General features: G+C 36.6%; 1 protein-coding gene across 5 annotated transcripts in view; it reads right to left on the reverse strand.

Moving 5' to 3' along the window:
• Positions 1 to 3,459: 3,459 nt before the first annotated feature.
• Positions 3,460 to 25,254, reverse strand: part of AZIN1 (antizyme inhibitor 1) — a 30,829-nt gene continuing 9,034 nt past the window's right edge. The window contains exons 3-13 of one of the 5 annotated variants that reach the window (XM_058698735.1): positions 21,208 to 21,353; positions 16,654 to 16,851; positions 13,952 to 14,125; positions 13,266 to 13,438; positions 11,431 to 11,565; positions 9,931 to 10,012; positions 9,471 to 9,545; positions 8,664 to 8,826; positions 6,573 to 6,688; positions 6,040 to 6,254; positions 3,460 to 5,800 (exon numbers count right to left, since the gene is read on the reverse strand). In XM_058698735.1, coding sequence (XP_058554718.1) covers positions 5,689 to 5,800; positions 6,040 to 6,254; positions 6,573 to 6,688; positions 8,664 to 8,826; positions 9,471 to 9,545; positions 9,931 to 10,012; positions 11,431 to 11,565; positions 13,266 to 13,438; positions 13,952 to 14,125; positions 16,654 to 16,755 — 1,347 coding nt within the window. In that variant the 5' untranslated portion in view covers positions 16,756 to 16,851; positions 21,208 to 21,353 and the 3' untranslated portion in view covers positions 3,460 to 5,688. Of the gene's footprint in view, positions 5,801 to 6,039; positions 6,255 to 6,572; positions 6,689 to 8,663; positions 8,827 to 9,470; positions 9,546 to 9,930; positions 10,013 to 11,430; positions 11,566 to 13,265; positions 13,439 to 13,951; positions 14,126 to 16,653; positions 16,852 to 21,195; positions 21,375 to 25,254 lie in introns of all 5 variants that reach the window. The other 4 variants (XM_058698737.1, XM_058698736.1, XM_058698738.1 and 1 more) reach the window with 4 other exon arrangements.

Consider the following 25,254-nt stretch of genomic DNA (forward strand, 5'->3'; position numbering starts at 1 on the left):
TTTGCCACAGGGAACTGCTCACCCAAACTTACATCTTGCAAAGTGCAGCCGGTAGCCAGCCAGTGACTGGCTGATACTGTGATACAAAGTCCCAGCCCCCGCTTTTCAATTTGCTTTAACTCTGAAGAGCCATCCCAGCTCCAGGACGACCTGTAGCATCAGCTGAGGCCTCCTCTGGAACTGCATTGTTGCAACTTCCTCCTCTGTCCATTCCTGCCTCCCATCTCCCAAGAGCACTTCTGACCAACATTCTGCATGTGGCTGTGCATCCGGGAAACCCAGTCGAAGACGACGACACAGGTTTATCAAGTATTAGGCTCCAATCTCTGCTCTGACATGTTTTAGCCATAAAAATCTCAGGCTAATTCCTTAACCTATCTGCGTATCCCAGATTTCTTCAAATGCAAAATCAAGGAAGTTAGAGGGAAACCCTTAGGACACTTAGAGCTTCTCATTTGTGTCATACAATGGTGTCCCGAGGCCGTTGAGATGTTGGTCCTTACACAGCTTAAGCCTAGGCTTTTAGTTCCAATGTCTGTGTCCTTTTTTAATCTGCTCGATCGCCGCACGCAAAACTGCCGTCACTCGAGTAGGGTTGCTGATAGCTAAGGCTTGAGCCTAATCCTTTATTATTGGTACTTTTCAAGCCTACTCCCTCCTGGGAGGTATTTTGGAACCGCTTTGTCCCAAGGTGATTGGTTTTATTAGGGATCAATGTTAAGATAATATTGCACGGACAAAATGTTGTGCTCTGAACCCCACATTTTCCCCAAGGGTCCATGGTGCAATTTCAGCGCACTTTTTTTTGAGAGAAAGAGAGCACAAGCAGGGGAGGGGCTGACAGAGACGGAGACACGGAATCCGAAGCAGGCTCCAGACTGAGCGGTCAGCACAAAGCCCAATGCAGGGCACCAACTTTGGACTGGTGAGATCAAGACCTGAGCCAAAGGGGGACGCTTAACCGACTTAACCCAGGTGCCCCTCAGTGTAAACATGTTTTTTTAACGTTTATTTATTTTTGAGACAGAGACAGAGCATGAACAGGGGAGGAGCAAACAGAGAGGGAGACACAGAATCTGAAACAGGACCCAGGCTCTGAGCTGTCAGCACAGAGCCCGACGCGGGGCTCGAACTCACAGACCGTGAGATCATGACCTGAGCCGAAGTCAGACGCTTAACCAACCAAGCCACCCAGGCGCCCCTAAACATGTTTAAGTAAGAATGTCAAGTTAGAGCAAAAATGTACCTAAAAGGGAGGGGGCAATCGTGTCATGCTATTTGGGAATATTTTCCTCCTCAATATGAACTTATGTCCAGCTCTACACCCTAATGCCCTCCCCCTTCAGTCTAATTCTCAACCCAGTTCTTACTGGGGCAACATGAGATATAACACATTCATAAACATTTTTAAATGCTTTTCTTTTGGGAACCACTAAAGTTCTCCCTCTCCCAGCAAACTCTTGAAGTGTATTACATCTTTGAGAGAAAATCCAAGCAGGGTCCACACTCAGCACAGACCTCAGCACGGGGCTCAATGTCACCATCCGGAGATCACGACCTGAGCCAAAATCAAGAGTCGGAAGCTCAACTGACTGAGCCACCCAGGCACCCCAAGTGTGTTGCATCCTTGTAGAATTAGAGGAAACTGAACTTGGAAAATGCTCTTGCTTCATTGCTGTTGAGAACTTAAAAGTAAGGAAAAATGAGTAGGTTTAAGTCATGAAGAATTCAGGGACAGTCTCCTGCATAAAAGATACTGCACCCTTAGCTTGGAAATTAAAAAATTGCCAAAGTGAAAAATAGACTTGGAATATGGAGCGGAGAAGACCTCCTAGAAAGCAATTTGAGACACCAAGTGGATGGGAGGAAATCAATAAAATCCAGAGAATTAAAATTCTTAACCTTTAGTCATAGGTCTTCTGCATACTACTGCTAAAAATCGAGGTGGTGTCAAAGTTGTAGATACAGGCATACACCAGACAGTCTGGCACCATTATTTAGGAAAAGCTTTTAAGTTATCTGGCCCTAAATTGAATCTGAATAATATCCTACTAGTTTACTACAAGATTTTCTTTTGCACTCTTACAAAATCTTTCGGGGGGGGGGGGGGACGCCAATGCACAATCAGGTCATCGGTCAACTGCAGATTCTTTTTTTTAACTTCCCATAGTTAATCCAGTAGTAATCTTCTCACTAGGCCATCAACTGCACAGGTTTTAACAGCCATAAGCAGTGTTATGGTACAATCAGGATTAGAAAGACCATTTACCGATGAATATGCATTTGAAGCTGAAGTCAAGATAGGTCAAGAGAGTCAGAAGTTAAGAGATGGTTCTTACCTGCTCCAAGACAACACACAAAATGAGCATGTTGGGTAGATTAAACCTTCTACTCATTGCCATTAAAAAAAAGAGTTTGCCATTTTCAACAGATGAAACCTAAATCCTTCCACTGTGCAACACTGGACAGAGTGCCTGTAGCAGTTCTGTCTTCCCCTATCTACACTGCATTCTGGATGAAGATAAAAAACTGTGATTAAGATACATGTAACACCCACAATCTGTAGTAAGCAAAGGAAAAAAGAAGTCCTTCAGCAAAGAGTAGGCACTGCTACTTTTCAAGTTAATTTGCCCAAACTGATGATCATACGTTACCAGAATTTCTTCAAACTTAAAATGCTTTCCTATTTCTATACTTTTGAAACCCCATCCTGAATTAGCAACAGACCTAGGGGAAAAAAATCTAATCCAAACCATCCTTAACAAATTTGATCGCAATCCCAGCAGAGTAAAAAGGCTTCAGAAATTCGTACTTTTGCTATCAAAAGACCAGAACAAGTTTTTTTTGTTTTTGTTTTATTCCTAGGCTAGGTTTATTCTCATTATGAAAGCCTCAATCTGCAAACAGACCATTCTTTTATTGTGCCTTCAGCATGGACAAGACAGGAATTATAAAGTATTTGTAGGATTTATTCACAACTTGAATGTGCAAGACTACGGATTTTTCTCCTCTTCTACTGTTTTAGTCAATTAAGCAAGTATTCTTGCTATATAACTGGTCAAGTTGCCAATATCAACAGTGAGAAAACACAAAGTCCCCAAAAAGGGACAAAAAGATTGAACAGTGGCTTTTTAAACACAGCATTTTCAGTGAATATCAGTGCCCACATTTATTTGGAATATCTATTTTAATTCATGTAAATCAATTTCATTTAGTTTTCAGTTTAAAATTATTAAAAGGCTGGTGAACTAATGGATCAATCTAGAAAATGTGGCCCTGGAAACATACTCGTGCTCATGTATGTATTGAACTTTACCAAAATCTTCCATGTGTAATGCCCAGCATGTTATCGGATTTGCTACTTTATAATTACGATTCTGAAAGAATAATTGGAAGTTCATAATATTCAGAGTTGAAATGCAGAATTAACTCTTTCACAATAGAAGCCAAAGTAAAACATAAGGAGGAATAAAAACATTTTATCTGTGTATTCAGAATCACACACAAATTACCTTTACAGTTCAATTTACTATATAGAAATCATTTGGGTTTTATATTTTCAGTTAAATTCTGAACTGAGATTACAATATTGTTTAAAAAAAAGATTGTTACATTAATTCAGTACTTTTTAGCATACCAAATTGAAATACATTAGGTTCAAACCTCAGATTTTATGGCAAACAGTCTTCAAATACAATACAGACATTTCTTAAGGTTACCATTTCATTCACATGTGATATTTGCTACTCTGAGCTGTATACATAGAACAGCTCTCCTATGAATATGGCAAAGTCGACAAGCCATGAAAACTCAAAGCTGTATACTCAAGCCAAGAACTCAAAGTTGTACCATCTTGTAAAAGGTCTGTCATTTCTGGACCACAAAGCACGACATGTAAAGAAGGTTGGGAAGAATTCCTCCTCTTTATTACGGTTAAAAAAAGTTGCATGTAGCTTGGAACTTTGCATAAAACCCCATATTATGCCTTGGTAAAGTCCAAGGGTAATTAGATGACAGTGGACTGGGGTCTTAAATTTAATTAACAGAACCCATGAAATTCAAATGGGCATCAATCAAATCAAAAAATATTAAGCACCTACTGGTTTAGATCGAAATTTATTAGAGATTCATGATCAATTTCTTTCCACCTTGAAATCAAGGTGTAAAAACCAGCTATTAAGTGCATTCCAAACTTCTCCTATGTAGCACAGGTAGAATTTTCTGTCCATTGGCACCAAAGTGAAGTCACATTTCCTCTTGGGAGACAGAAATTCCACATCTGAACATAGAGTAAGTTAGGAAAAAATGACCCCTGTTGTTTATATTTTATTACTATTGTGATTCTGAGATCTAGGATTACTAATATACTAGCAGTGAACAACGTAAACGCCTGGCAACAACTGTCAGGTTAGTAACGCTAACTCCCTTCCCCCAGTCACAAGATTTTAGTATGAAAAGAATTAAAATTACTAAGCTGAATGGGAAATAACAAGGAATGGAGAGTAACTAAAACAAAGCAAACTCCTAAAGTTTGAAATCATTGCAATTGAGAAACTGAGAACAGGTGTGCTTCACCCCACCCCCTTACAACTCTGAATTTAAATAATGTTCCGTGCAAAAGAGCATCAGGTTTCTGGATATAGATGTAGCCCTTGTTTAAGTTTTAGTGCGCTGCAGACTCTTCTGCAATTTTATTTCCCTCCCCCCAAGTTTATTCAAAGTATTTAATAGAATCTTCCATTTCAGCCGAAAGATTTGTAATTCAAAGATTTACTAAGGTATTCTATGCATTCTATCTATACAGAAACACCTATTAATTATTACAATCGGTTTATGCAGAATTAACATTTTTGGTGTTAAAATTGTTAAAACATCATGCTTACTGCACATCGACTCTCCATAATGAATCTGAACTTCACAATGATTTACCAAACATTTTACTTAAATTACTAATTAAATAACTGAAAAAATGTACTGAGCCAAACTAAACTTAAATGGGCTATAAAGGAAAAACAAAAAATAAAAAAACCTTCATAACAGTCCATATACACATCTATTTCAAAACTACCTTTGCTAGCTAGCCCCTTTCCCAAAGTTTTAGCCTGAAAAAACAGTAAAATCTACACAAAATTTTATTGCAATCATACAAGGGTTACATTAGGTCAAATACAACAAATACTATGATGCAATTTTACATTTATTAAACTACAGTTCAAAGCACAAATTTACACATTCTAAATACACTAAACGTATCTAATGAAGTCACACTGGTCTTCCACTGACATTTGATATATCTGGGTGAAAGACATTAACTTTACAAGACTTTTTAACATGAATCCTTAGTATAAAAACTGTGTACTTGTATGTAAACGATTTAATGGGGAACCCAATTAATGGGCTTCCATCTCCACTAAGTCATCCATTTTGTTGCATATTTTATTTTAAATGCTTAAGGGGTAGGACAAACTGGTTAAGTTTAAATCTGGATACATTATCTAAATCTCCCAATTACCCCCCAATGAATTATAGATGAAAGCTGATTTCGTCTGGTCCCAAACAGCTATTACTAATAGATTTTGTTTCCAAGAGAATTAACAGAATAAGATTGTTTGAATTTGTTTCACACTGGAATGTAGACCAGACAAGCTTAACCTGCAACTTCAGATCTAAAGAAGCACTGATGCCTGTTTAAGCTTCAGAGGAAAAGCCATCTTCTTGGCTCAGCTGAATGCAAGAAGGCACAAAGAAGAAGTTCTTCATCATTGTGTCTGAAGTAATTCCAGCATCCTGCATCTCATACCTAACATTAAAAAAAAAAAAAAAAAGTGTAATTCTAAATTTAAGCACAAAGACCACACTACCACAAAGCAAATGGACAAGACTATAAAAATAACTAGTCTTCCAATAATCCTTAACAGAGGGAGGGGCACTTTGCTATTTACTGCTTGTTAGGCATTTGTTACAGAATTAAAATTATTAGCAAACATCTTATGTCATCTCAAATATCCAATCAGCTTTAAAATGAAAACAATACCTTACCAATCATTGAATGACATCATGTAGTAAATCGCTGGCCTCTGAAAATCATTAAAAGCAGATGGTTCATGGAGAGAATCTGCTCCCATGTTATCAAAGATAAGCCAATCTCCCACATTCAGCTCAGGAAGAAGACAGTTTTCCACAATTTGATCAAGCTCATCACAGGATGGACCCCAAAGGCTGCTTGTAAACAGAGGCTCATCTTCCTTGTATTTCTGTAGGAAAAGGTTTTATTTCTTCATTAATTTTTACTCGTGTTCATGCAGGTAATGAATCCGAGGGAGGATGAGAGCATTTTTCACTGAGTCAGACCCAATGCACCTATGAAAGGCAGGCCTGGAGCCAGGGGCACTGGTGCTCCTTCTTAACTCCATCTAAGGAGGGCAACTCCTCAAAAAAGGGCAACATTTCCCATCCTAAAGTGTATCTCCAAAACTTGGGATGCATCTTTAAAAAAAAAAAAAAAAACAAAAACAAAGGCTCAGTTTATAAACTGCCAAATAAGCAGCTCTGGTATTTGTAATAAAACTTGCCTTGTGAACCTCTGGAATGGTATTTAAGTCCTCAGACAGTTTACTTGCAAAAGAACCATAAACACCATCATTCATATAATACATGAAGGCTGGTTCATCACTTCCGGTTTTTTCTACTGAAATAAAGCAGAAAAAACAAAGATGAATTTATATTGAAATTTCTAATAGTTACTATGCAAGGCATAGCAAACAGACTGAATATTTATAGAGCAGACTTACAGCTTTCACATTTCCCAAATATTTAATTTAAAAAAATATACTGACATACTTTAAAACTGTTAGCCTAAAAAACTGAAAAGACATTTCATACAGGAAGATAACCAATAGACATGAAAAAGTTCCCTACAGAAGTTACCAGGTAAATGCAAATTAAAACTACAATGAGCCATCACCACCACATACCTATTGAATGGAGAAAATTAAAAAGTGACAATACTGAAAACATCCATGAAAGCGGGGAAACAATCAGAACTTGCACATATATACCACCAGGAGGATAAAATACCACTGAAATCTTCGGAAACATCTACTCTGTGACCTGGCAATTCTATTCTTAGTCATTTCCCCCAGTGAAATGAAAAATGTCCATAAGACTTACACAAGATTGTTAAGTTTTACTCCTAATAGCCCACAACTGGAAACAACCAGTTGTTATTCATTGTTATTCACTGCCAAGGAGAATGAATAAATTGCACATTCACAGTGGAATATTAGTACTGAACGTGAAAAAAAATTGTTCAGACGCTATACTGAGCTGTCCTAAAATATATGCTAGAGGATTCCATTTATATGAAGTCTGAGGATAGCCCAAACTAATATATGGTGGAAAAACCATCAGAATGGTGGCTATCTGGCAAAGGAACAAAACTGGAGGGAAATTCTACGATATGAAATTTATGTTTTTATAGGGATGTCAATATATGCCTTCATTATTTGTCAGATCGTGTATTTAAGACTGTACTCACTGAATAAAAAGGACACATCAGAAGTAATGAACACAATCAATACTCTTCTTGGTTTTTAAAATACCACTCTCCATTAAAATGAATTGGAGCTCTTTGGAGAAATGGCCAACTCCAGGTCTGAGGCAGGGTAAGAAGAGCTTGGAACATCTTGATGTACCAGAAAGTAAAGAAGCACTCAGGAAATGATGGGGGCATGTCAAAAGGACCCAAATTTTGGGCAGTAAATAATGAAAAGTAGATTACATAACCTATTGAATAAGTACCTAGGAGTCTAAACTAATATAAATAGGAAGGTAGAAAGAGAAAACTATTCTTAAACTGAATAATGAAGTAAAATATGAAGAGAAAAAGGTTATTTACAATGATCTTTCCAATTCATTATGAAGAAAACTCACGTGATACCATCTTAACCAAGTGATCAAAATGTAAAGTTCCTTGTATCCTTGCAGCTCTTCAAGTTTGACATTTTTAAAAGACTGTTTATAGAAAAAAAACTTATTCCTGTTAACTTAAGGAAAAAAACTATAGGAATAAGTCTTCTTAATGTTGAACAGTACTTTCTACATTTTTTAAAGTAGTATTTGTCAGGAAGACAGACTGACTAGTGCCTTTTTGTTGGTTTGACAAGAGAGATGAAGACTGTTGGCCCTTGTTATGAAAGAAAGCATAAAGTACATTGTCCCCCATGAGTAAAAGTTCCATGACAAGAGACATTACAATAAAACACCGGTTCTTAACAAGATAGGAGAATCACTCAGCTGGGGAAGCTTACCTAAAATATGCTTATCAAAACACCAGAACCAAGAGTTAGATTCAGGAGGTCCTTCACAACATATAAACGTCCATGTCCTACAGTATTTTACACTTGACAAGTATCTGATCATTTCAATTCATTTGTAGATGAACTGATCTAACAGAAACCAAACTATAAGGGGGCACCTGGGTGGCTCAGTTGGTTAAACGTCCAACTTGGGCTCAGGTCATGATCTCACTGTTCGTGATTTCGAGCCCTGCATCCAGCTCTCTGTCAACATAGAACCCGCTTTGGATCTTCTGGCCCCCACCTCCGCCCCTCCCCTGCTCACTCTCTCTCAAAAATGGGGAGGGGGAAAAAAAAAAAACTTACCTCCAGAGGAAAATTTATCATTTTCAACAACTTTCTTTGCAATGATATTAACTGCAAGTGTAAATGCAGAAGACACATAGTAGCTTCCGGGTTCTGAAATTATCTTAATGCCAGATCCTTCAGGAAAGTAGACATCCAACAAAGGGCTGATAACATGATTAACCTATAAATTTTAAACCCCACATTATGATTTCAATATTGAATTAGATAATTCATCACACAGTCATGTTCTATAATCTAACCCTAGCAAGTCAGTTTCTAAATATTATAGAATGAGGGATGGAGGGGAGAGCAAGAAGGTGAATAGATAAAACAGCTTAAACTATCCAAATGATAAATTCATTTGTGCCATCAAGTACCCCTAAGGGCAGAAACGCAACTGTATACAAATTTTTTGTAAATAAGAAGTTATGTTAGAGTTCACAGAATTTTATTAAGCTTAAGCTTTTCAAAGTTAGCTAGGTCTTCTCATTGTCTCTTTATCTTAGAATCAAATTAAAAAATTTTAAAAAATATTTGTTAGAGCATGCGAGCGAGAGCAGGGGAGGGGCAGAGAGAGGGAGACCCAGAATCCGAAGCAGCTCTAGGCTCTGAAACTGACATGGGGCTCCAACTCACAGACCATGAGATCATGACCTGAGCCAAAGTCGGATGCTTAACCAACTGAGCCAGCCAGGTACTCCAGAATCACTTTTAAACAGATAGTACAGGGTTTATTTCCTGCCATTGTTAAACTCTAGTCTATATCTACCATTTTAGTAAAGAATGAGATTATTCCAGCACGTCCATCCACTGAACAAAGTTTACCTCTTCCAACTGAAATTCAGATCCTGTGAAGCCTCCACCAATGTCTAACATGTTCATTGTGAAGCCAAATTCTCCCTAGAGATAGGAAAAAATACTTCAAATGCTTATCCAAATGGTTATGGCTACAAGGACATTGCAAACACCCCTTCCCAAGGAGGTAAATAAGATCTGTTATAATCTTTAGTATAGAAAGGGCTTTGGTCTCTATTAACCGAAGAAGGTTTACTCAATGGTATATGTATACAGTACAGTCTTCCTGAGGTCTGTCCTGGCTTGTAGTCATATGCAAATAAATTACTATTTCATCCCTTTACCTAGTTAAAAAATGTGACTGTATGGAACTGATTATAAAAAATAATGCAAATGTTTTAAGAATATGAGGGTACTTCAGAGGTAGTAAAAACACTGGATATTAACACCCTGGCTTAAAACATCGAAATAACGTAAGGAAACAACTTACAGCCATGTCAAACACACATCGAGCATCAGACAGAGCATGTACATATACTTGAGATTCTTTGCAAGTACTTGAAACATGAAATCTGGAAGAAAGAGAGTAGTAAATTTAAAGCAACAGCACATCTTAGAGGTCCTTCCTGTAATTCTTTTTCAGTTCTCATTTACCAGACGTAACATTACCAAATATTTAAAGAACTGGAAGTACACGCCTCTAATTATCCAAGTTATAATAGCAGTGTTTTTTTGTTTGGTTGATTTTTTTTGTTTGTTTTCTAAGAAAAGGCAACGTATGGGTAACACTGTAATTTTACAAAGAATTTAACAATGAGCTGTCAGGCTTCATAACTATCAGAAAGGGACAGGCTTTTATGTATATGAAGCATCAAGCACCACCAATAAAACTGGGTCACAAATTAATTTGAATGTACAATTTTATCTGACAAAATATAAAAACGTGTCTATTGTAAAATACAAAGGTATTGGGGTGGCTCAGTCGGTTGAGTGACCGACTTCAGGTCACGATCTTGCGGTTTGCGGGTTTGAGCCCCGCGTCGGGCTCTGTGCTGACAGCTCAGAGCTGAGCCTGGAGCCTGCTTCGGATTCTGTGTCTCCTTCTCTCTTTCTGCCCCTCCCCCACTCATGCTCTGTCTCTGTCTCAGAAATAAACATTAAAAAAAATTTAAATACAAATGTACATTAATTCAGCTGAGTAGTACTAACACTTGTTAATGTTACTTATTAAGAGAAACTTAGAGACTCGTAACAGAATACTTAAGACTATGGCAGTGGTTACACAAATCTGTTAGAATTCATAAAAAGTCAAATCCAAAAAGTCAATTTTACTGAATGTTACCTTAAAAAACAGAAATACGAAAACCCTCAAATCGGTCAATATCGTTACCTAAGGCAGAATTATAAAAACAGTGGTGACTTTTTATCCATCTTTATGAACAACTTAAAAAGCAAGACTTTGCATTGGAGTGAGACTAGCAATGGACTGGCAACTCAAAAAATGTGGAGCTCTGTGCTCCAAATTTGACCCAGACCATAGTTCTGACATTATGATCAAATCATGACATCTCTTTGGGCCTCAGTTTTTACACACATAAAAATCAAGAAAAGTGGAACAATGTCTGATTTATTGGAGTGGCCAAGAGATTAAGATGAAAAGGAAAAAAATTTAAAGATGGGAAAAAAAATAAAAGCACACAACTCAAATGAATGCCATCTTGGTATTCATTAGAATTCTAGTACATCCTCTCCCTTCAATTTAAATTACTAACTGAATTTTTATTTACTATTTTATCTCTTAGGGAAGGGGAAGGTATAGGCACAAAATTACATGAAGGATAAAGCATATTTAGTTGTTTTTCCTAGACTAAGGGAAAAAAATACATTAAACTGAAAGCTGAATCTATTAGAGTTCGTGCAAAAAGTCTTAAAATAAATCAGAAAGACAAAGATTTATCACCATAAAATGAAATTTAAAACAAATACTCACTTAACCCCAATAATTTGGACATCAAGTTCCTTAGCACATTCCAAGAGATGCCTACAGTTCTTCAGGGTAGTGCCAAACTTCATGTTACCCTCTTCGCCTCCAATATTATCTTCTGTTGCAATATGTAGTAAGACCCTAAGAGAAGGGGAAGATGATTGGGGCAGAGTTGGTTTACATCATCATCAGCACATGTGAAGCCTGAAGATTGTAGAAGTATGTTGATTATGTTGCCAGTGCTCCCAAATCCAGCGACGGTTGAATCAGTGAACCTAATGAAAAACAATCCTGTACAGAGAAAAAACTAGCCATTAGGGCCTAAAGCATGAAGCTCACAAGGACGGGAATTTGGAAAATGCAGGAAGTTAAGACTCTGTTGTAGCAGCAAGAGTCAGTTGGGCTCTGTAATGAAAGACGACATTACTTTCAAATGAAGTCCATCAGTCCATAAAACCACCTAGAAAGACTAAATTGAACAGCAATGCCATCATTGTCTTTCAGATGAAAATATCAGGGCTTTAAATGTTTCAAATTTCCTAAATTGTTCTAGCTACCTAAATTTCCACCACTTATTCTGAGAACTCCTATTAATCTCATACATCTTACCAAAAAATTGGCGAACTTGGGAGTTATTTAAGCATCTAAAACAGTAGCCTTTTAAATACTGATTCAACTCCATTTGGTATTTCCTTCCAAATCATGACAACCAAGACAAAATGATCAAGACTGTCTCAGGAGACACACAGTAATTACAAACTACTAAAACCCAAAATATACAAATGCTGTTTGTAAAACTGTTTTCCCAAAGAAGTCCTGATGAGTGACTGATGATCAGAGGGGCCAAGTCTGATAAAAGCAAAATTATTCTTCCTATAGGTATAATCAGCTCTATCAAGAATATAACATCCACTTTACAATTAACAAGGTAAACATCCCTAATCACTGCTGTCTTTAAAAGATCACAGAACAGAAAGATTTTTTGAGAGAGACAAGTGGTTCACTAGAATTTTCCCCAAAAGGCCTTTATTCAAAGTTTTTTAGAGTAATCAATCCTGTCAGGACACCTAAGAGTACCATTAAAGTCAATAAGAAAATTATAAATATACAACGAAAATATGGATATGATACACATTTTCAGGAACACAATGCATTAAAAACAAGCAATTTTGTATTAATACACTATACTTTTAGTATATCCTAAGGTCTTCTTGACGTACCAGTTCATGACAAGATTAAATCTGCTTTTTGCTTTTAAAAAGTACACATTTTATTTTAAAAAATCTTGAGATGCATGCAGGAACAAGTACAAAAAAAAAAAAAAAAAAAAAGTAAACTTCCTATGCAAAGAGAAGAGTGGGCCTTAGAAAAGAAACCCCTTGAACCTACAGAGTAGGCTCCTAAGACACTGTCACTAAGGACAACCATTTAAGAACTACAGCTGAAGGCAGATTAAACCCTCAGCTAACCAGGAAAAAAAGCTGACCAACACATATCCTGTTCCCAGCATGACAACTAGTAGGGTTGATATGATTATGAAAATAGGCTGTGGCCCTGATTTTATTATCCCAAGAACCCCATTTTCTTCCTCGAGTTCAAGATTATAAATTCATATTCCAAACTGCCCTTATCTCCTCCCAACTCTACAAGAAAGATCAGAAATAGGTAGCCAATAAGATGCTATCAGCATTTTTGACATAGAAACTTATTAAATAAGTTAAAAAAAAATAATTATAATACAAATCACTACTCTACTAAGCATTGCCTTTTCCCAGGCCAAAGACAAACCCAAACCCTAAAGAGTAAGATAAATATTCCCATGTACTTAGTTTTACACTTACTTGGCATTTGGGTGATTACGTGCAATTTTCTTCAATTCAACTTCATTGTCACATGTCATGATGTTCACTCCAATTTTTGCTGCATACTTTATTTGAGACACTTGTTTGCAAGGACTTATGTAAATGATGTTTTCTGGAGATACACCCAATTCTTGCACTAAAGCCATTTCAGTCTATAAAAATATATTTTAAATAGTGTCATCTAAAAAGCAAAATTTCTATTACCCCTTTTCATTCAATTACCACTTTATAACTTTTATTTTTTGGCTAAATTTAAATCGTATTAAGTTAAATTGGGATTGCATAAAGTCACAGTTCTTATTCTGGTAACACTACTCTGTGTTAAAATCCTTTTAAAAGCTATAATTACCACCAGAGAAATCTCCTGGTTTAGAATTATTTTGCTGTCATCAGAAGTAATGGTCTAGCTCTAGCCTAAGAATGAAGAACAAATAAAAAGTTGTTGACAAAAGATAAAGCTTTTCAAAATCTCATCTCACTGAAACTTTCCTTTCATTGGTACACTTGAAAAGTTTGTAAATTTCCATCAGGCTGCGAATTTACACAAGAGTTTAAAAACATCCAAAAGAGAAACTTCCTTGCAATTTTTCTAACTGCTGTAACCAAAAGTTAAAGTGAGTTCTAAAATGTTGCAGTTCAGTGACAAAATAATGAAAAATACTCACTTTACTGGAACAAGCAAATCCAGTTCCAAGAGCTGCCAAAATCTCAAGTACAGCTGGAGTGGAGTTGCACTTCACTGTGTAGAATGGCTTTATCTGAGCCACTACATTCTGCCACTGACTGTGTTTCTTCACAATCTTTCCAAGATCTCCCACAAAAAATGCATTTTTCCCTGTCTGTTATGATCACACACAAAAAAGAGAAATAATAAAGGAACCATTGAAAACAGAGTACCAAAAGTAGTAAAGAACTCCCTTTTCCTCCATAAAGGAGCGAAAATACACATTTACACACACTACTATATTTAAGGCTTAAGAGTAATTAAAGCTAAATAGAGCAAATACAGGAGAATCCAAATACCTTTTTCTTTTTAAAACTTGACTTTTTGCTGTGCTATGCTGCCATATAACATATTCTCTTCTTTGCTTTTTCTAAAAAACTCTATCAATTGTAGTGACTTTCTACTTTACAACTGCCTCAGTTTGGGGGAGTAAAGGAGAAGAAAACCACCTGTTTCGTTCCATGCTTTTTTCCTACACTGTTTAAAACTACTCTGGTAGTTCAGGACCTGATTTCCTAATACGGTGAGTAGAATCAGGAATGCTAACCAAAATAAGCTATGTATCTCCATTATAAATTGCACGTAAAGACAGGATGGTAAAACAAGAAAGCAAGGACACTAGGAACCGATCTTTAAGGTGACAAAGCTGGTAGTCTGTATACAGAGATGGCAAAATTATATTAAAAAAAAAATACAGAAGTACACTAAATACCAGCTGAACGGGAATAAGGATATTCTTCCTTCAAAACTAAGAAAACAGATTTTAGGGGCGCCTGGGTGGCTCAGTCGGTTAAGCGTCCGACTTCGGCTCAGGTCACGATCTCGCGGTCCGTGAGTTCGAGCCCCGCGTCGGGCTCTGGGCTGATGGCTCAGAGTCTGGAGCCTGCTTCCGATTCTGTGTCTCCCTCTCTCTCTGCCCCTCCCCCGTTCATGCTCTGTCTCTCTCTGTCTCAAAAATAAATAAAACGTTAAAAAAGAAAAAAAAAAAAATTAAAAAAAAAAAAAAAAAGAAAACAGATTTTAATTAGGGATCTGGGGAAATCTGTAATAATTTTAACATGGCTACTCTAGGGTAAGAGAAATGACTGTAACATGTCAGGCAGAGAGAGCATAAATTATTCAATGTTACATGGCAGACCAAATAATCTTATTTAGAATACACAACTATTGTTTGAAAAGCCAAGACAATATTACTGTTTTCTATTCCTTAATACACATTTGAAAATGTACATTATTGGAAAATACTGATCAGGATATAGACATGATTGGAAATTAAGGTTTTTGCATAGCAGATATGGGACAGCTGTACTCAAATTACTCCATTCTTTCAAGATATACCATCCCTAACATTCTAGAGACAGAAAATTTATTTTTACTTTAATATGGAAAAAACAAATAAGGCAATTATTATGGCTACCAGCAAACTGGGATTAAAAAACAACAACAAGATTTTCAGTTGTAACCGCCCTTGAACCATACAATTAGATGACACTGCTAGGAAAGAATAGGGCTGTAGACTAACCCTCACTAAATGTGGGATAATTCAACATTGTGGGACAAGAATGAATGAAAGGAATATTTCGAAGATCATTATCTGACCCACAAAGAATGTTGCAAAAGTTAGAGGACTAAGAGAAAGGTCAGCATACTTCCACGAGGAGGTTCCTAGTGACCTAAGAGAAGGAACTGCAGAATGGTATGGCTATACAATTGACTGAACAGTATGACAAGTGTCACTTTTTTCCCCAAAATTTTGATGCCAGGGGAAGGAGATTTGCTGAGGTGTGGGGAGACTGGAGCACACCTGTAAAGGTCAACAAAAGTACTTTGGTATCCTATTACTGAACACCAATAACGTGAAAATCTTTCAGTAAATTTGGGGAAATGGGAAATTAGCTCCAACAAATTTTATTAGCAAGGTAATAAACAAAGATAGTTCTATTAGTAAGTACAAAACAAAAATAATCTTAAGTAGCAATGAATATGAGTCAATAGAAGCTGACATCTGGCGCCAGAAACATTTCAGTGTAAGTTACCAAATTCTTAGCCAACATACACGACCAAAATTATATTAAATATAAATTAAAATCTACTCAAGCATATAGTTGAGAAAAACGGAGTAAAAAGCCATAGTGATTAGGAGGAACATAATCAAGAAAATAGACCATACAAGAGCTGGGCACAGCAGAGAAAGAACAATTAAATTAGAAAGGCACTTGTTTAAAAAAATTTTTTTTAATGTTTCATTTATTTTTTGAGACAATGTGAGAGACAGAGTGCAAGCAGCGGAGGGGCAGACAGAGGGAGGCACAGAATCTGAAGCGGGCTCCAGGATCTGAGCTATCAGCCCAGAGCCCGACGCAGGGCTCAAACTCATGAAGTGTGAGATCATGACCTGAGCGGAAGTCGGACGCTTAACCAACTAAGCCACTCAGGCGCCCCAGAAAGCCACTTGTTTTAATCTGGGCTACGAAGAAAACCTCATCACTACGCAAGGGAAGTGGGAGTGTCAAAGACAACCTGGAAAAGCGAACATCTGAAAAAAGTACTTTTATCAGATTAACATCTTAGAAATAGAGCAATGTTTTAGAATTCAAAAATCTGTAAACACTGAATTTGAGAAATGTGAAACGGCACACTTACCAGGGTGTGCTCATAAACATAATTATCAATCACATTCCCAAGGTTTGTTCCTTCATCCAACAGGCCAACGGAGTAGTTTGCATCGTCAATAAATCCTTTCATCTCAGCCGTATTCCACAAAGCCGAAAGTCATAAACCAGGAAAAACAAGAGACGGGCCACCAAGCCTTATGTCTGGGTCCTTAGAATATGCAACAAACTGTCAAAATAGAAGTTATTTCAAAGTCTGTATTATTTTACTATTAACCTTATAATGTAGGGGATGTCAATGAAAGCATGCTAAGTGCCTAAATTAGTGAGGAATCTGTATCACTTAACACTTGCAGAAACACTGATCATTCACTATCTTTTAATGCCCATTTTATAGTGAATGTGTATTTTATACATTTAAAAACCAAGCTCAGTATGACATAGTTTAAGATAATCCATATACGTGCAATTTATTACCAGTCAGTATGGTCACCTTATTGACGTGGAGTTGCAGACCCAGCCTGTATTATTTGTTTTACCGTTCTTCCATAACACAATTTTCAGTGAAAGCACATCCTCATTTTGAGTAAAGAAAGCTAGAGAAATATTATCTGCAGCCAAAAAATTAAAATACTAGTCTAAGCTTCAATATACTGCCAATCACCTCCCAGTGTGTTAGCAGGTAACTGTAGATAGAGGTCTTCTAAATTCTACAGGAGGGGAAAAATGAAGTAACAGAAATGGATAGAAGTGGTAGAGAGTCACTTTAGTGGACAATCTGTAGCTTTGATACAGACTGTCTAGGTCTCAACTCAAGCTCAAATGGTACAGGCTACATCAGGTTAGCAATGTAATTCTCTTATGAGTTAAGCTGACTTAGAGAAATAGAAGTCAGAAAGATCTGGTCGTGGCTATGACATTTAACTGCTATTCGATCCTAGGTCAACTTCTCTGAACTTCAGTTAATTATCTTAACTACTTCCTCAAAAGGTTGCTGTAAAAAAAAGAAAGAAAGAAAGAAAGAAAAGTATAGCATATGAATACCAAAAAAAAACAAAACAAAAAAAAAGCCCCAAACACTTTTAACATAAACAAAAAGTCCGTTAGCAAAACAAATCTTCCAGACAGGATACTACTCATTGTCTGGTACTGACTTCTGGTTACATTAGTAACGGGCACAGACCAGCTATTGGCAACCTATTTCAAAACTTGCACAGCCTTTCCCATGTCCTTGATTCTCCCAATGCTATTCTATGTGCCAGTGTTCACTTTCTGTGATGGCCCTCATCCTAAGGTATACTCCATTTCAATGGTTCCCAAAGTGCATTTTTGAATGCACCAGAACAAACTCATCAGTAGACCATAACATTAGATTCCATGAAATAAGTTTTTTAAACTTTTAAAACATCTTCATCTCCAAGAAGTCAACTACATTCAGTTTAGCTCATCAAATCTCCTTCATGCAACAACAGAAACAGAAAAGTTGAGAATATTTTTATTTTAACGAAGTAATTAACTTAGGCATATCTACATTAGACTTAATACTTATGCAGTAAAGTCACATTGTAGCCTGGACACTCTCTAATGGTTGTTATACCAGCAATGATGTAAACCTATGCCCAGGAAGCAGACATTTTAGGCCTGAGGATACATATTTATTTTAAACAACCTAACTCCAGTTACAGTAACAATTTAGGGGGCTATTCATCTATGCACTAAGGGAAATAGAAACCATAAAAGCTACTTTTTAAAACAGATCAAAGGAAAGTATAAGAAAGAGTACAGCAGAAACCTTCAGTTCAGTTTAGCATCAAAAATCTTTTTGGTCCAACAGCTTTCACTTAATTCTATTAATAATGAAAAAAAGATCTTCAGTCTAATTTTTCAGTTCATGAAACTCCTAAGTCTGTATGTACTATTCACCTGGGAACTTTAAGTTAGGAATTATGGACCTCTACAGGCAACTGCTGCCACATGCAAAAGTCGTTTACAGTCACAATGATATGTACCTCAATTTCCTATAGCTGCAGTCCTTACAGAAAGGGTGACTTTCCTCTAGTAGTAGGATCCTCAGTACTTACAAAAACATCCATCTTACCTGCTGAATGCCTACATTCTTAACAGCAAAGATGTTATGGCAGTGCGCCAAGCACTGTTGTAAGTACTTTATCTATATAATTAGATCTCTAACCCTTAAAAAAAAAAAAACCGTAATAATGGTACTGCCCACATTTTAGAGGTTAAGACACTGAGGCACAAAACAATTAGCTCCAGAGATGCTGACAATCAAATTATGTTTAAAAGGAAAAAAGTCTCTCCAGCACCCCTAGAAAATACAGGATTGCTTTTTTGGAACTCCAACTTACATACAGCATAAAAACATCCTATTACGCTTATTCATAGCCTTTTAGCCTCTATGACTAGTCTCTAGATTTTAACCTTGCTGTTCTTCTGTATCTTTGGTCTAATTCTCAGGCAAACCCCAAATTTGAAATTATTTTTCCTTTTTTATCCATCATATCAACAGTTTACATGAAACGACCTGCACCCATTTTGACAAACATATATTATCTGTGTAACCACTAACCATAAAGGTAAGTTCCCTCGTGTCCCTTGGTAAATCCCCAAATCCGCTTCAGGTAACCATTGAGCTCTTTCTGCTACTATAGATCAGACTTTTGTAGAAGTGAAATAATTTTAAAACTAAAACAGTTGACAAGTAATGAATAACATGAACCAAAATACTGGACTGCTCTAAAGGATACAATGCTTGTGGAATGGCTGTATTATTATCATTGAAATCGAACTCTCACTTCAAAAGTAACCCTAGTGTTCATTCACCAATCCCTAGTTGATTCACAAAAGGACTCAGAAGGAAAAATAAAATTCATTTGCTATACTGGCTGTACTTAATGAAAGAATTAAGGGACTAACACACCTAAACCACTAAAACAGATGTAGTACATGTAATATTTGATTTCCTTATTTACACTGAGCACTGCAATAAAATTGTTAGGCCGACACTAATAAAACCTATACATAAAAGATAGTGAGCATAAGTGAGCTCTATCTCTTCTTATATGGTCCCTGAAGGTTTTGATACCCCTATATTTCCTAGCTCAGAATAGGTGCTCACAAACAGATGGGACAAAGGACTTCACAACTCTTAAGAATGGGGAGTTCTTAAACTTCGGGTTGGCTTGTGACAGCAATGAACTCCTTCAACTTCCAAGTGTGTTGAAAAAGATGGTCCAGTCCATCTTTCACCTTCTCGAAAGGAGCCCAAAACTTGATACAATAGTGACCCACATGTCAATGCAAAGCTCAAATGTCAGTTACCGTTAAAAGCTAAAAGTTAACATGCAGGAAAAACTAATTCTGCTATAGAATCTGCAAAAGATAAAGGCCTTCAGGAGAGAGGTTTTCTAACACATCTTAAGCCGACAAACCCTTTGTTCACATGAAATGTCACCTGGAAACCCAGTATTTCCAACAACTGAAAAGGCTGAAGTAGGGGATTATGGGTAGGCTGATCTTCTTTCCTACCTCTAATAATTATGCCCCTCTCACTGAAAGAGTCCTAAAAGTAGTTCATAATCCTACCTCCAGAAGCCTTTGACTAATTTTCTTAACATGTTAGCAAAAAAATATTTAAAGCTCCACTACCTCAAAAAGGTTTATGTTCTACATTTCTGCCTTAGAGCACTAAAAAAATACTTTGCTAGTTTCCCAAAAAGCATTTGAAGTTACTTGGTAACAATACATTAAACCAAAAATCTACAACACATACAGTATGTTCTATGGACCCAGAATGAAAATAAGTGTGTATGTGTTGTGGGTGAGCAGAGTTTGTATTGTATGCCAGATCACCAAGTTAATCCACCTTAATTTTAAACACCACAGGGAATTTCCAGACACCTCTCCATTAAGAATGGACTCAAACCCAGGTAATGCCAAACTTCCCCCCGATGCTCCAATCCTAGGTATAATTTCCAACAGACATTGCACCATTTTTTATGGCTTATAAATCAAAAACGGGACTGACTTACTGGCTCCAACACATTATGACCCGCTATATACTATGGTCTGTGCTGCTAGACATTGAAGTATTTACATTACACTTCAAAAAATCTACCCTATATAAATCTTAGATTCTCTTCAACTGGAGCAAATTCATTTTCCATAAAAGCTCTCAAGTTTATTTTCATCAACAGATACTAGGAAGTATTCTCTACTTCAAGCCTTTAAGCCATGTTCACAACCAAACACCTTATCAATATATGGTGAAAGCAAGCTGTTTATTACACTAGCACAATGGCTGTAATCACAATACTACTTTTGTAAGGAATTTCCTCTTGGATAGCATAGCTGGGAAGAAAAAAAATGTTTAACATTCCTTATTTACACCTTGGTGTTTTCTGGTAATACATCTTTTAATGAAGAGCTGCCAAAGAAACAAAAGGCTCCAAAGAACTGCACACAGCTCCCTGGAGCCTTCCATGAGGCCGCTGAGTCCTCATGTCCATTGAGAGGGTAGCGCCAAGAGAAGTGGCTGCAGCAGCTGGGCACTTGCCTTGTTACACACCTGCTACAAAGGCTTCTATAGTTGATTGTACTTCAGAAGAAACTGATACATCTCTCAAATAATCACAAGATAATTCTGGCAGCAACAGCCCACTTGACACCAAGCTGGATGAATATGAGTCTTGGGTTTCTGAAGTGAAGACCTCCCTGGAAGTAGAACAGGGAGAGCTGAAAGGTTGAGAGTACGGTTTCAGAGACATGTAAGCAGGAAACCCAACCTTAATATATCAACCACTTTTCTAAAAGGACTTTTTACTCATTAAAAAAATGAGAACTTGAGACATTTTGAAACTACTACTGTAAAGAAGCCAAAGAGCACTTTTTTTTCTTTTTTCTTTTTTTTTTTTAAACATAGTCAATTGATGACTTAAAACTCAGCTAACAGCTTAAAAAGACACAATGCTGTCAAGGTCACCTCTGTATCCTACCGCTGATAGAAATGTTACTTACCACACAGAATACCTTTAGAAATAACTGGGCAGGAGAGTATTAGAAGAGGATTCTAAAGGATGACTCTGGCACTATAGATGGGAGGCCTGGAGTAGGTTCAAACCACCAAAAACAGTGCCAGGAAGCTACATACTGGAAATGGTAGGAAGTTTCAATAAACTGTGCAAAGGCAATATGGATTTTTTGCCATACTGGACCAAAAATAAGTGATGGAGAATAACAATAACCTACACAGAGTAGTTAGGATAATCAGGACAGAGTATGCTTTTATCAACAGTAAGTGGAAAGCCAGTAATGACAACAGGCACCCTTAAACTTATTTTTCAGGTGATAAGGTGGGGAAAAAAAAAGAAAAAAGAAAACCCTAAATAACCCTAGAAAAAGAATATTAAAGGTGACTGCTGAAGAATTATTTTAAAAGACAAGAGCAAAAATGAACAGGAGATATTTAAGGGTGGGGAGAAAAACCCTAAAGGAAATGAGCTCAATGGGCTAAGTTTGAAATGCCTAGGTAAAGGCTGCCGTGTGAAAGGTCTCACAATTCTAAAATATGTCTTAATGAGAAAACAAAATACAGGATTTTCATACCATATACTTTTACATGTGGAATTGACAAGATTAGTCTTTTAAAAAATCTGTCTTGACTATCTGATGTAAAGATTAATTTTTTTCTGGAAGAAGTGTATGTACCCTCACTCAAGTAAATACTTAAAGGCCTTTTGGTAATTAAGATGTAGTGACATTAAAGATAACTACTGTAATCCACATGAACAGGAAATTTACAACCATAGTAACCTCATGCTTTCTAAGCTTTTCAGGTGCAGTACAGGTACAGAATAACTCTTTAAATAAATGCACTTAATTACTATTTTGATTACCTTAGAGCAGATCTCAGTCATCTTTCCAAGAAACCTTAATTATCATTATATATAAAACACATGTGTAATACAATTATTGCAACAAATACAAGGTTAAGAGAGAGAATACCCTAGAAGCCCTATACAGCTTTCCCAGGTGGCAGTGGTTGCATCTCCCATAGAATAAGCATGTTCATGCTTTTCCGATCATCATTCCCTTGTTATTTAATATTTATTGTTCTATGTGCCCCTAAACCACTGGCTTTGCTGGTTTTGAACTATAAATAGCATCCCTGTTATTCTTCTACCATGACTGATTTCTTTTGCTCAACTTTAGTCTCAATTCACCCATGCAGATAGACATAACCAAAGTGCATTTATTTTCCTTTCTGGGTAGTATTCTGTGTAGGTATGCCACTTATTTATCCAAACTGATCTATGGGTTACTTCCCATTTTTTGCTGTATTCTTTATGTTATTTATGACCTAACTTCTATTACTTATGTACCTAAGGGCAGCGCTATGCAAACTGTACTGTAGTGCAAGAGTCTAGCTCGCTGGCTGGCAGTTTAAGTAGCACTGGTCTAGGGCTACATACTACAAGTGAAACTGCTAAGTTTTTGGTGAAAAAAGGTCTTCAAGTCTTTTCTTCATTTTCCCATTGTTTTTTGCTTTTTCTTGTGGGAACTCTTCCTGAATTTAGGATAGCAAATACCTCACTGAGGATTATTTGGGGATGGTTTTTGTTAGATCATCCATGTTGAACGTACTAAAGCATTTCATCCTACTTTTGGTCATGCCTAAACTAACATGTTTGGTCATGTTGAACATAGGTGAACTGAAGTTCATCTAGAACCTAGAACTATACTTATTTAGGAGCTCTTTAGGATATCAGAGGGTCCTTGCAGTAAAAAGCCAAGAAACAGATGAAAAATCACATATTCAACATAAACTTAATATTAATTTGTCTACATAAGCACATAAAATCATAGTAGGGAATTACATCCTAACAGCATGAAAAAGAATTCAAAATATAAAACTGAAAAGCCCCTACAGTTAAAGGAAATTTTTTATTAAATGAAAGGAGAAAGATGAGAATGCGTAATTTTTATGCTTATTAATGGATGTTTAAGATTATTACAGCTAATACTACTCACGTTAATAATACCCCATTTGCAACGTGGATGGAACTAGAGGATATTATGCTAAGCGAAATTAGTCAGAGGAAGACAAATATCATATGACTTTACTCATATGAGGAATTTAAGATATAAAACAGACAAACATAAAGGAAAGAAGCAAAGTAATATAAAAACAAGGAGGGGGACAAAACATAAAGAGACTCTTAAATACAGAGAACTGAGGGTTGCTGGAGGGGTTATGGGTGGGGGGATGGGCTTAAATGGGTAAGGGGCATAAGGGAGGACACTTGGGATGTGCACTGGGTGTTATACACAGGGGATGAATCACCGGAACTACTCCTGAAATCATTACAGCACTATATGCTAACTTGGATGTAAATTTAAAAGAATGGATATACTAAATACAAGTAGTTTAAAAAGAGGTTTAAAATTAGTCTGACTTATAATCCATAACAGTTCACATCAATGAGAAAAGAAAACTTAAAATATGCACCTATAATGTTGGTTAATATATATAAATAAATAATCTAGTATAGGGGATAAACTGCAGGACCTTAAATTCAGGAATGTCAGTTTTCCCATGCTACATACAGACTGCTGAATAAAATTCAATAGTTCCTATGGGGGTGGGGGTGGGGGTGGGGCGGGGAACAAAACCAAAAACCAAAAATAACAATACCCTAGAACAATGCTGTCCAATAGAACTTTCTGTGCTAAATGCAATTTTCTTTATCATTGCCCAAAATAATAGCCATTAGCCACATATAACTCCCCAGCACTCACAATGTGGCACCTGCAACTGAGAATGGAATCTTAAAGTTAGTTAACTTTTAAAGCTCACCACCCCCAAATAACTTTGATCAAGGTAACAAAGATCAATTCACAAGCTTACAAAGCTAGACTGTAAGGGCACAAAAAGTAACAAAATAAACTCCACAGCAAATTCTGAAGAGAGATTTAAAATGCATGCTTACGTAAGATAATGAAGAAAAGGCAAAAAAAAAAAAAAAAAACAGTTTGGAGAGGAGCATTCAATAAGAATTTGTTATCTTGGGTCCTTCTCCAAGTCAGTCAGTTCTAGGCATTTAAGCTCTGATCTCATAGTGGCTGAATATGGCTGAGGCAGGCTGAACGTCATCAGTGTAATCCTTGTAACTCAGTACAAATATTTTCTATTCCTTTCATAATGTTCTTCACATTATTCATTAAATTAAAGGATGGCTAAATCTTTGCTTCAGTTAGCTTGTGATAAATCATTTAAGTGTACATGGATGACCCTGGAATGAAAGGGAAGGACAAAAAATACCATCTTCCTACGCCTTACCAATGTGAGAGCACTTCACTTGCAACAGCCTCTTTAGGCTTATCTGAACGACAGTCAGCCTAAAACAGCCTACTATTTACCTAGATTTTATAGCATGCAAGGTACAAATAACTTATTTACTCCTATTTGAAATTAAGAGTATCAAAATTTCAGGGGGCTAGATTAAGAGTCTCAAAAACTCTGAAATAACACCAGGTGAAAAGAGTACAATGGAACACACAGACTGGTAGCCACTGTTGATTCTCTTGGCTCAACTGTCTTTTGTGATAAATGCAA

This window comes from Neofelis nebulosa, chromosome 14 (assembly GCF_028018385.1).
Source record: "Neofelis nebulosa isolate mNeoNeb1 chromosome 14, mNeoNeb1.pri, whole genome shotgun sequence".
In the NCBI taxonomy this organism is placed as follows: Eukaryota; Metazoa; Chordata; class Mammalia; order Carnivora; family Felidae; genus Neofelis; species Neofelis nebulosa.